This window comes from Barbatula barbatula, assembly GCF_947034865.1.
Source record: "Barbatula barbatula genome assembly, chromosome: 16".
NCBI classification, from domain to species: Eukaryota; Metazoa; Chordata; class Actinopteri; order Cypriniformes; family Nemacheilidae; genus Barbatula; species Barbatula barbatula.
In genome coordinates this window covers 20,614,297-20,627,259 of record NC_136779.1, presented here as the reverse complement: position 1 = coordinate 20,627,259, position 12,963 = coordinate 20,614,297, and the positions used below count along the sequence as shown (strand labels likewise).

Genomic DNA, 12,963 nt, shown 5'->3' with positions numbered 1-12,963 from the left:
TTTGTAATGTGGCGATTCATTATTTTATTAATGACTTTTATTTTGGTGTTTTTATTTTGCTCTCTCCGCGAGAGACATATTCCGGAAATAGAGACATAAGGGTGAGCGAGCTGAGAGGTTACCCGTCTGCTCCGGGATACCCGACAGGACCCTAATAAAAGTTCGCTGTTAATACCAGTTTCTCGTGATTATTGGAAAGTTAAAGGTGTTATTGGGTACCGGAATCCTCGGCCATCTAAGTTCCCAGGCCTTACACTTGTATAAGTAAAAGAAGTGATCTGATTGGCTTATAAGACTTAAGACACAGATTAAAAGCACTTACATTTAATGGTAATCATTAACTATCAAAAGCTTATTTTAAAAACATGACACGTAATTTGCAATTGTTTTGTAATTGTGAGTTTGCGCTGAGATCTCGTTGCTGTTACAACGTTTTTTTTCATTAATATAAATCTTTTAAAATTACAATATTATACAGATCAGACAATAGACCATACAAAGTTCTCAAATTCTAAATACACACAAAAAAAAGAAAAAACACGAAAAGAGCATCCATGAAAACACTGTATGGTAACAAACAGGCGGGATATTTAGTTGAAAAAAACGACTGTTTACATTTTAACAACTTTATATTTTTGTTGAATTTTTATAAGCAATAGAGATTTTGTTAAATTCTCCAATTCTACGAAGCAATCGGTTCAATTGATTTAAAGATTCGCAAAGCTTCGTTTCTCCCGTCACTAGGTTACGCATTAATGACGTTCGGTGACGTATACACAACGCGCCAAAGGAATTGGCGCGACCTGCTTGTGCTGAAAGTGTCTGGTGGCTTGAGCTGTTTTGTTTGTTGTCATTTATAACCGGTGTCTCAGAGGTAAGTGCACGACTGAAACCACTTAAGTTGGTCTGCACAACGTCATAAAATCCCAGAATAATAAGTAGTACATGAACTGTGACTATGAAGCTGCTTTGTCGGCTAGATGTGTTTATCTGCATTAGTAGACTCGTCTGACAAACTCATCGAGCGGGTTTCCCGCAGAACATGCTTCCGTTATGCCTCTATATTGTTAAAGGCGGACTATTATTGTTTATAACATCTTCTTATGTTTGGTCAGTGAAAATGAATGTTGCTTTATGCATGTCGTTGTCTTTAGAAGAGCGATGGGTTTGCTGGAGCAGTGTGAGGATCTCTTCAAGACCTCAGATCTGTATAAAGTCGTGGGTGTCTGTAAGGAGGCATCGGATGCTGAGATCAGACGCGGATATTATAAAGTGTCTCTGCAGGTTCATCCTGACAGAGCTCCTGAAGACGAGTTAGCTACCACCAAGTTTCAGGTAACATCTGGATTTTTCTGTTGTGATCTTTAAAAAAATACTGTACGCACCTTCTGTCAGGGGCTGGTGTATCATATAGAGGACATTGAAACTCCAGTTTTGGTTGTTAAGTCAGCCCAAGCCCGGTTTAGGCGAGCTTTTGCTGTAATAATTAAATAGCATCAAATTAGAATTGTTTTACATAAATAACGCACATTAATACATTTAACACATTTTCATTCATGTATTTTGTCAATTCGTTAAATGTTTATGGAATTATTTTATTCCCACACTATCTCTGCTTAATTTTCCTGGTACCTTGTACAATCTTTTAAGTTTACATTGATTCTGCAGGTGCTGGGAAAGGTCTATGCGGTGTTGGCTGACAAAGACCAAAGAGCGGTCTATGATGAACAGGGAATCGTGGATGAAGAGTCAGACTCGCTCAGTCAAGATCGCAATTGGGAGGAACATTGGAGAAGATTGTTTCCCAAGGTATTTCTTACGCCGTGTGCTGTTGTACATGTCTTAATTCCCTATAAATCATCAGTTGCTAATGTTGCAATATTTTGCCATAGATTACACAGCAAGACATCTTGGATTTTGAGAAACAGTATAAAGGCTCCGATGAGGAGATGGAAGACTTGAAGAGATTGTACCTACAGCATGAAGGCGACATGGATCTGATCATGGAGTCTGCCTTGTGCTGTACCCATGAAGATGAACCTCGAGTTCAAGACATACTACAGAAGGCCATTGATGCTGAAGAGGTGCCAGTTTACAAAGTCTTCACACATGAGAGTGTCAAGAAGAAAAACAACCGCAAAAGAAAGGTACCGTGTCTATAAAGTATTGCGTTTTGTAATGAAAATCAAATATGATTTTAAGTCAATGTTGAGTAACATAAACATGTATTTCTTGTTTTTGTGCAGGCTGAGAGAGAATGTAAGGAGGCAGAGGAAATGCAGAAGGAGATGGGCTTGAACAGCGAGGACAGTTTGGTCGCTATGATAAAGGTAATATTTGCAACAACTCCTGAAGTGCTAGAATAACAAATGAAAGGATTCTCAACTCTTTAATCTACTATTTTAATGGGATAAAATAACCACAGTTTCTTCAGAATATTTTAAAAGACAATTCTCAGTCGTATTAGGAAATGTCATAAAAGCATTTTGTATTAGTTTTTCTGATTATCAAATGTTTATAACCTCATTGGTTTCTTTCTTTGATGATGTTGACCACTGTTCATTTTGTTACACTTAGCAAAGACAGAAGTCTAAAGAAAATGGATTTAACTCCCTCATCTCAGATCTGGAGGCAAAATACTGCAAGAAGCCAGCGGCAGGAAGGAAAGGGAAGAAAAAGTGAACAATGTTTTAGGAGAATCACGATGATAGATTTCATTCTGTGAGCTATTTCAGAACTGTAAATATTATGAAGAGGGCACTTTTTTGTAAAAATAGTGATAATTTTCTAGCTGTAAAACACCATTTGATGATCCATGTGACTAATAACAGGTAACAGAAAACAGTGAAGTTAGTGTCAATTTTGCTGTGTGTGTTCTTATTCACACTACAGAATAAGTACTTTTTAGTGTTCCTGCAACTTTTCCACGGGAGACCGCTTTGTATGTTTTCACGTTTCAGCATTTCTTTAAATGTGTTATTGGTAACAAAGCATAATCATTTAAATGTAATAAACTTTGGAGATCTGTATGTTGTGATGTTATATAGACTCACTTTCTTTCTGGGTCATGTACATGTAGGAAGACACATCATGCAAGTAGTGTGTAATACAATCAAACCAATGAAAAGTCAATGCTTTCATTTTTTAATTTATTATATAAAACATTTCAAGTGGGTTTTACAACACTACACTGTAGTAACAACTGATTACTTGGCGATACCGATGGCATCTGTTGAAAGCTGGGTTGCCCAAACTCTGCGTCGTGAATAATTTTTTGGATCTGTAGTTTCACCAAAGACTGTTTTGACGCAGGCAAGCGTCTTAACGCAGGTGCTAAACTGCGAAGAAATAAATCAACTTCATCAAGCTGCTGTTCGTCTTTCTCTTTTTCCCTGGCATCCTTAGTCGCCAAATACCTCTCTAACATGTCTAGTGTCCCTGTCCGCTTTCGCTTCATGGTGCAGGGTTGAATTCCTGGACTGGACACGGACGTCCCTGTACTGGTGCTGGCTGGTTCTGCTTCACTGTCGTCTTCTGGCTCATCCTCCTCAACTTTGTTTGGGACAGTGTTCAATGAAACGCTGTAAACAAATCACAACCATGCACTGTGATAAGCCACAATGACAAAAGTCTTGTCCGTGTACAAATATTGCAAATGACAAGCTTTCTACTGTTATAAATGTTAAATTGCAGATGCAAAATGTTGCATTTCTTGTCATTAAAAATGTCTTGCTTTTGGAATGAAAGTACAATTGGGGGTATTCCAGAAAGCCGGTTATGTGTTGGCCATGGAAGCCAAAATACATATAATATATTATAATTTTACAGTATTACGATGATTACATTTCCAATCCCACCCGTTGCGATTGAGCATTCACAACTGATTTTATGCTAATTTTATGATTTGTAACCATTTAAAATAAAATAATAATAATAAATGTAAGGCTTTATGTGTTTACAATGAGGTTTAGGCCTCTTATTAAATCTCCACATTGTATGCACAACTTCAGAATCATTTATTAAGCATTTGGATCTCATAACTCTTCCCACTAATATTTGATGCAGGCCTGATTCCCAGGATAAGTTGAACTATGTTTTTTTTACTTTAATTCAGATACATAACCAATAACATCAAAATACTTTTAAGTGTTTTCATACTAGCTGTACATTACAATTTGCTATTGGTCTTTCAAGATAGGCCTTTAGTACACCTCATTTAACATTTGGAAAGCCATGGCTTAAAAGAAAGATGTATGTCTATTTGAAAGGGATATACATTAGGCTACATAACATATTGGAGACGTAACTGGGCCTAACATTAAACCTCTACCTCCATCACAGCAGACGTTCATTCCTACTGCAAATTCATCATCATACGTAGTGTATCGTACTGAAAAGCATAACACAAGTTTTTCCAAAATGATGACAACTGTAGCCGTTCATACAGTTCAAAGAGACTCCATTACTACGACTTCATCAGCAACTGCTGCAAATAAAGCCGACACAATGCAAAGTCTGTTTTCAGAAAACCAAAAAAAGGGTTTTTAAGGAACATACAGAGAAGGAACAAAAAAGTGGTTTAATACTGCCTAATAAAATGAACAATGTGATCAAATACATAGAAACAACACAATTTGGGTAAAATAACATGGTAGACACGTTAGAATAACAGATACAAACATATCAACAAATCTACACTTTATGTAACAAAGACAGCCATGATGACTATATATTTTAAATATTTCAGTGTAAAAGTAGTACACATGTTTAAACTATTTAATTAAATAATGAATTTATAGCGTTTAACACAATATAAAAATAACATCATTTTTATCCCACACTGATGCTGATTTAGGTTATCGGATTTATAACGTTGTTTTACAGTCAAAAACTTGAAGGTTGTTTCCATGGTGACTCGTGAACCCTCTGATCCATTGACAATGTGTTCACGTTAACTCTGGGTATCTTTCTTGGGGTTGATTAAACTTACCCTTCAAGTAACACAGCCCGAGATATAGCCCGAGTAAACAAGGTTCGGGTTAACCAACCCAGAGCTAAACTGTCGGTAAGTTAACCCTGCTTTCTAGAATACCCCTACATCAGCGTGCGCTCGGAGGCCGAACAGCAAAGACCGACCAATAACAATTCAATGCGCATATGATGTACGGAAGAAACTACCAATCACAATGCGTTAACACCGTCTATACCTTATGTGTTCCGTAGACGGATCGAGGAAATCCATCACCCTCATGTACCTCCACTGTTTCGTTTTCTTAGCACCCCGTCCACCGCGACTGCCGGCCTGCTCCATTCGCTTCTTCCTCGTGTAAGTGTCTCTCAAATTTTTCCATTTAGCTTTCACGTCCTCCACTGCAGACACACTGAAGAGAGTTTAGCGCGCGTATGATCATCATCTCCATAACGTCAGGTAACGCTGCGCAACTAACACTTACCGTCAACTCCAATTTTGTCCGCAATTCCTTGCCAGAGTATTTCTTTCCGCCTTGTGTTTTTATACTCGCTGTGGTTTTTATCAAACAATTCCTTATTCTCGGACACCAAATATAACAACAACTCCGCGTCCATCTTGACTACCTTTCTTCTTCTAGCAAACAAACTTTAGTGCACCAGCGCCACCATCTGAGCCGGAGTACACAGATCTCTAAATATCACGAGAAAAAGACGACAGTATTTTGTTGTTTTGTCTACTTTTAATTCGAGGAATGAGAAAAAATCCAGCAAAACCCTAATGTCATTCATCTTATAAATATTAATCATTTAGTATTGTTTATTCATTGTTATTGTCATTCTGCCCACTTTAACCGACCACCCACTTTCTGCCTTCAGCATTGAATTCTGTTGTCCTATAATATGTTCAAATAATATCCGATTGCTCTGAAAGTGTCTACTCTAAAATATTTTCTTAAAACATATTTTTATTTGTACTATGAGGTAGATGTGCAGTGAGTGACACCTCTTTACAATGTTACTAAATCACACAACAATGATCAGAATCTAAATAAAGTCATCATTTAAAATTACTGGAGGATCCTTTAACACACGTAAAAGTCCACATCAATGTGTTAATCCTGTACAAATTCCACAGTTTCATGTCTATTTCATCTTCAAGTCTTAAGAAATGTCAAAGTGGTAACTGAATGCATTGTGTAGCTGCATATTGTACAAATAATGTCCATGTTGAGTTTGTGTTATTTTCTTGTCAGTTGTTGCTGATTCGCCCATTCCTGAATGAGCTGATTGGCTATGGCAAAAGAAGGCGGGACCCAGAACACAGGTGGCTCTCCTTTGGGGATGCGTGGCGGTTTCTTTACCTGTAGTGCTTCTGTTATTTCTTTTAAAGTGAACCAGCGCGCATCTTCTAGTTCTGCCTTGTCTACGCTTACCTGTTACAGACATCAATGATTGTGGTTACATATAGCAGATTTGCAGTACTAACTTCATTTTCAAATTAGCACATTCTGACAAACGGCAATAGGCTTGAATACTGAAATTTGTCATATCTCTGGACAAATCTTTCCTTTTTTTGTGTTTTTTCACAATTTTATACATGATCTAACTTAGCAACAGCAAGTCCCCTCTAATGTCCAAGTTAAGGAGAGCTGTTTGATGGAATCTGAAGATTACAGAGAAAAATGTCCAGTATCAACATGTCCAATAAAAGCCCCGTACAAATATATATATATATATTTATACTAATATATAAAAAGTACATAAATTTACACTCCATGCACAACAATGACAAAAATGATTTGTGACAACTAAAACGGAAATAAGTTTATTGCATAAGTATTCATACCCTTTTCTGGGACACTTGAAACTCAGATGCATTAGTTTTGCTTGTTGATTTTTCTACACTTCGGGTGGAGTTAACCTCCTAAAGATTTTAGCAGGAAACAGATCTGGTGAAGACTTCTGAAAAAAATCTTCTGCATTGAAGGTTCACAGAAGCATGTAGCCTCCATTAATCCTTCATGAAAGAGGTTTGGAACCACAAGATCTCTTACGTGAGATGACCTCCTGTCCAAACTGAGCCATCGATGGAGAAGGGTCTTGGTTAGAGCGGTGACCGAGAAGCTGATGATCACTCTTGTTGAGCTCCATGATCATATATGGATGTTGGAGAAACTTTCACAAGGACATACATCACCGCAGCACTCCAACAATCTGAGTTTTTTGTCAGAGTGGCCTTTGCTCAGTGAAGACGCATGAAAACTTGAAATATGCAAAAACGGATCTTTAAACGAATCAATCAGAAACTCGGACAGGGCAGAAGGTTCATTCTCCAACATGACACCGATCCTAAACACCGAGCTAAAACAATGAAAACAAAGAGTGGCTTATGGACGACTCTGTCTATGTCCTTCAGTGGCCCAGCTTGTGCTTGGGCTTAAATCCAAATGAACATCACTGTATAAACCTGAACATCTCTGTCTACTGATGATCTCCATCCAACCGACAGAGTTTGAGAGGATCTGAGAAGAATGGCAGAAAATTGCCAAATATGTAAAGCTTGTCACATCATGCCTATAAAGATTTGAGTCTATAAAAGTGCTTTAAACAACTGAGTTAAGGGTATGAATACTTATGCAAAGTACTAAATTGAGTTTTTTAGGTTAAATACATTTGCTAAAGTTCCAATAAACAGTTTATTGTGCATGGAGTGTAGATTAATGTAAAAACAAATAATTTAAAGTAGTTTAGATAAGGCAGCAACATAACAAAACGTGAATAAAATGATGGGCGATTAATAATTTTGCAAGGCACTGTACCTATAAAAAGTAAAATCAGAAAAACACTCTGTGAAATGGTCTCCTCCTTTTTCTGCGGCTACATATAAGAAAATAAAACCCTATAACAGTATAAAAATACAAAAGCATCATCTAGGTCAGTGTTTCCCAATCCTTGTTGTGGAGTACCCCTAACACTGCACATTTTTATGTGACTATAATATAAGACACCTAAGGTCTTGGCATCTTCTTTACGAATGAGCTGATAAATCGATAAGCACGGGTGTGGTTGATCAGAGAGATTTTGGAAAATGTGCAGGACCAAGAGTTCCTACAGGACCAGGATTGGGAAACACTTATCTAGGTCTCACCTTTGTATTGTTTGGGTTCACAGTTGCATGGCAGGCGACCATAAAGGAGCTTTGTGGGAACGGCCAATGCTGTGATCCAGAGTACTGTAGGGTCTCCACCTCGAGTCCCACCTCCTCTGCCACCTCTCTGCGTAGGACTTCCTCCATTGACTCCCCTACAGGAGGAGATTCACTTAAGCTTAACTAACAACCACCACACGCTTTCAAATGTTTCTGATAAAACCACACATGCTGTTGACAGTAGATGTTATTTAACAGTGTGACTCACCCATGTCGCAGAAGCCGGCGAGTGCGCTGTACATGCCGGGAGGAAACGTGGCCTGTCGTCCCAGCAGGCATCTGCTCCCGTCAGAAACCAGCACGATCACCACCGGAGACATCTGTAAGTCAACACACGGACAAGAGCATCTCACTGCGCTGTCCCTTTAAGATGCTATGACCTGTGGTATACGGCTGTCCTGTTGCCTGACAGAAGACCTCCTGCTTACCTTGGGATAGTACGTGATCCCACTGCTGTGACAGATTCGGTGACTTCCGGATTGGTTCCTGATGGTGGGCTGCCCTGTAGCACTGCAGAAACCATTCGTCTGGTGCCACTGGAGGAGAGCTTTGCCCTGAAATATGAACATGTATTTTATTAATATATTTATATGCGAGTCTTGGTTGACTATTGGTACCATTAACTTGGATCACGTCTATTAATGTTGGTAAGTGACTTGTAAGGCAAGGCAAGTTTATTTATATAGCACATACACAAGGGCAATTCAAAGTGCTTTGCATAAAATGATTGACAAAGAGAAATAAGACGTATCTTCAAAGTGCAAATGATTTATGGAAATTTCAATTAAATCCTTGTGAACTTGGGTAGCCTCTTAAAGAGGTGTGGAAACTACAGATTTTAATGTCATAGGTTTTATTTATCAGTTCTATTGAAGGGATGGTTCAGCCAAAAATAAAAATTCTGTCGTCATTTAGTCACCCTCAGGTTGTTCAAAACCTGTATTCATTTCATTGTTCTGCTGAACACAAAGCAAGATATTTGTACGAATGTCAGTAATGAAACCGATCTCATCCCCCATTTACTGCCATAGTAAGGAAAAAATGTAATGGGAGTCAATGGAGGATGAGATCTGTTTGGTAACTGACATTCTTCCAAATATCTTCCTTTGTGTGTAGCAAAACAAATAATGTTTTAAAGGTTTGTAACACTCGGGGGGTGAGAAAATAATAAGTAAATAAATTAGTTTTACGGTAATTTAATATAAGCTATCCTTGCAAGTAGGCTTCTCTGCATCTGGGAAATGTTGCTACAATTCTTCTGGTGATAATCTGTCTTTTTCTGTTAGTCTGACTTTATGGTAGCGAGATCACGCGGGTCATTTCCTTGAAGTTCCTTAAGCGATAGTTCCATAGGCGTAATTTGCTCAAGTGTTGATTTTGTCATCTGTGTCCCCGCCAAAGTTACGCCCCTTGATAGTTCAAACCAAACAAATCCCATCATTTATTAATCCTGTCGTTCAAAATGGAGAAAGTTCCATGCAGTAGAAGTCAATGGAGGCAAATTATTAAATATATTGAAGAACTTAATAAAGTTAAAATGTTTGTTTGAACTATCCCAATAATTATGCATTAACAACCCCTCACTAAAGCAGAAAGATGTTGACAGGGTAGAAGCAGCATCAAATCAAACTTGGCTTATGGATGCTCTTGGGATCAAACTTGAAACCTTTCTGTCAATGGCATTTAACGGAAGGACAACGGTCCACTTGCTTGCTGTAATAATTCAGCATTACTGATTCTTCAAGTCATGCAAGCATCTGAAGGAAACTTCAGGTGTATACTTTTGTCACAATAGGAGCCTCTGGTCCAGATAACATGAAGAAAGCTTTTGAGAGGTCCATAAACACACCCCCACACTGCTGCTCCAAAACACTGCGGTCCAAATCACCTGTGATGAAGAAATGACGAGATCTCTGTCAAACTTTCTAGTTTTGTTCACCATTAAACCATTGAAAAATGATTTGTTATGTAGACTAGAAAAGTACAGCATAATACTAACCCACTTCCAGTGAAAACTGTGCTTCTCCATTTTCATTGCATCCCAGAAGAACAGACTCACTAACGGTGTGTTTGTCCCTACCAATCTTCTTCAGTATATTCTCCAAATCTAAAGAACCAGGCAGACTTCAATTCAGACTGTTTTTGTTTGAGTGCTAAAAGCATTCAAATTCTGTCATGTTCAGACCTGAAGCTTTCAGAAAAGATGGTTTGTAAACGTTGCTGTTGCTCTTCAGTAGCGGTGCAAGATTATAATACAGAAGAAAACTCCCGGACTTCAGCGCCTCACGACACGCCTCATCATCCTCCTTCAACCTCATCAGATATCTACACATGACCACCAGATACTAGATTTACATTTTTTTGTTTGGCAGATGCTTTCATCCAAAGCAAGTTACAAGCAGGAGACGAGCGCATTTAACATTTTGTCAATACGCTAAACAGTACTGGTAGTTCACATGGCCATGTTTCTAGGAAGATGAAAGCTTTTATTTAGATCACAATTTAATAGATCACAAATTATGCATTGAATTATTTTTTATATTGTTAGCTGAACTTATATTTTAAGTTACTTCTAATTAAATAATCGTATCTACAAACGTATTTAAAACCTGCTACCTAGAAAATACATTAATAACAGATTTTATTTAATTATTAACAAAATAATATTAGAGATTATATAATTATAAACAAAACAAGTGAATATACTTGACACAAATATTTTTTAGTTTTTAATGTAAATTATAGAAACAAGACACATTTACTAGAATAACTCGTCCCTTTTCATTCTGTTTTTCAGGATTAAGGGATATATAGTGCACATAAAAATGAGACGGATTTGATTTACTCATCTTCACCCCGAACCTGTATGACTTTCTTCTGCAGAACACAAAGGAAGATATTTTGAAGAACCATTCCATTGACTTCCATTCTGTAGGCAAAACTTGAGACATTTCTCAAAATACACTGTATATTTTTATGTTCCACGAAGAAAGAGTCATAGCATATACATTTATTTTTCATTTCAGTGCATAATTTGAGAACTATTAAACGTTCTGAGACTGAGTACTTTGATATAGGTCAGTCGGTGTTTATACTGTAGGCATTAAGCATTGCCACAAATCATAAATGCGATTATTTTGGCCAATGTTGGGATTTAACACGATTACTCATCATTAACATTTAATCAACAGAAAAAACATGGCTTTTAAACTCTGAATTTAACTGAAAAAGATATAAAGAAATAGCACTGCTGAACCACAGTAAAGGAAATGTGTGCAAGAAGAGGATCCTTGCTAGACGGCGTTTACCTCGATTAATGGTTCAGGCAAAACTTGACGATTACGATTAATTTTCGACTAATAGCACAGCCTTTACGAAGCACGACAATGTCTTGTCCACAAAAATATATATAGTAGGCCTATATATAACTGCGTGTTATGTGCCTTAGTATTCAAATGAAAACGCATATGATATTGATATATTAAGAGGACATTATTAACAATAAAACATGTTTGTTCAAAATCTCTCCCTGACTCTTCTGTGGAACACATAAAAGATATTTTGAGAAATGTCACAGTGGTTTGCGTTCAAACAAACAAAATAAAACCAAATGATCGTTTGGTTAATAGCGTTCTTCAATGCATCATATGCAGAAGAACACAAATAGATATTTCGAATAACATGACAGAATTTCGGGGTGAACCATCCCATTAAAACCAATATATAATATAACGCTTGGACTAGTATTACGAAGCATTTAATTGCCGTTGCATATCATGAAACGACAGCCCGATTAATGTTCGACATAAAGCATAAGAGACCTGACACGAGACACATATCCAGAGCACGAGCGAGAGAGATCCGGAGACTTGAATGAATGCAGAAGTTTCCACGAAACCCTCTCGAGTCTGCCTCGCATGTTCACTGTTCAAGTAGAAGTCCTGAGATGAGATTTCTCGTCAAAGCTTTTTCATGAATGATTGTTTATGGTCAGTTGATTGTTGTAACGCAGAATAACAAACACAGAACAGGACGCTGCAAAGTTACTATATCGAGTTCAAAGATGGAGGCGGTTTCGCAATGTTGCCTGTGTCCACTTCCGTTTAAACATTCGCAGCTAGAATAAAACACTCTGGTATACTTTTTGATTTAGAAGCTTCACATTGTAACTTCTTTTTCATGCGAACTGGACGTAAATCCGTCGTGAATGATCAACAGTAGCTGTTGTTGTTGTTTTATCTGTCGGTGTGGTGGTCGAGGAGTGAATGTGGAAAAACAGCGCCACCTAGCGCTATAGATGCGCTTAGCGAGTGTTGTGCAACCCGACAGAACACAAAATAAAAGCTTTCGGTAACACTTTACAATAACAAAACATTAATGATCATGTACTTATATTCAAACTAAGTTTAACTTTATTATGTACTTATCAAGAATTAACCATAACTACAACATGTAGATTTACAGTTTCAAAAGATCTAAAACAATTGCATATATAAAATTAGAATAATGTACAGAAATGGGAATAATAACAAGAGAAACTGTGTGTTATTTAGATATTTACAGATGGGAAAGGCACAAAAAATACTTTATGTATTTTAAACAGGGCACTTTTAATTCATTTAACTTAGCCCAGTGTTAATTAATACATGAATTAACAAACATGTAAGTAAGGTAGCCGTTATTCACACATGAATTCGTGCGACTCATGTTGTAGTCAAGGTTTATCCTTAAGTAACATTTAGTTTGAACATTAGTACATGATGTACTGTTATTGTAAAGTGTTA

General features: G+C 37.4%; 3 protein-coding genes across 3 annotated transcripts; 1 reads left to right on the top strand and 2 right to left on the bottom strand.

Annotated features, from left to right (window-relative positions):
• The first annotated feature begins 376 nt into the window (after positions 1-376).
• On the top strand, positions 377-3,454 carry dnajc9 (DnaJ (Hsp40) homolog, subfamily C, member 9). The gene is made up of 6 exons (XM_079476050.1): positions 377-874; positions 1,155-1,335; positions 1,669-1,809; positions 1,893-2,147; positions 2,247-2,330; positions 2,578-3,454. The coding sequence occupies exons 2-6, from the start codon at positions 1,162-1,164 to the stop codon at positions 2,680-2,682; spliced, it is 759 nt and encodes a 252-aa protein (XP_079332176.1). The 5' UTR covers positions 377-874; positions 1,155-1,161; the 3' UTR covers positions 2,683-3,454.
• LOC306905442 (uncharacterized protein) lies at positions 3,147-5,626 on the bottom strand. The gene is made up of 3 exons (XM_079476051.1): positions 5,454-5,626; positions 5,208-5,370; positions 3,147-3,581 (listed from the first exon to the last, which is right to left on the bottom strand). The coding sequence occupies exons 1-3, from the start codon at positions 5,584-5,586 to the stop codon at positions 3,167-3,169; spliced, it is 711 nt and encodes a 236-aa protein (XP_079332177.1). The 5' UTR covers positions 5,587-5,626; the 3' UTR covers positions 3,147-3,166.
• Positions 5,627-5,703: 77 nt separating this feature from the next.
• Positions 5,704-12,474, bottom strand: nudt13 (nudix (nucleoside diphosphate linked moiety X)-type motif 13). The gene is made up of 8 exons (XM_079476049.1): positions 12,001-12,474; positions 10,365-10,504; positions 10,179-10,286; positions 9,961-10,067; positions 8,608-8,733; positions 8,388-8,499; positions 8,120-8,274; positions 5,704-6,404 (listed from the first exon to the last, which is right to left on the bottom strand). Exons 1-8 carry the CDS (start codon positions 12,096-12,098, stop codon positions 6,210-6,212), a joined length of 1,041 nt encoding a protein of 346 aa, XP_079332175.1. The 5' UTR covers positions 12,099-12,474; the 3' UTR covers positions 5,704-6,209.
• Between the last annotated feature and the right edge of the window lie 489 nt (positions 12,475-12,963).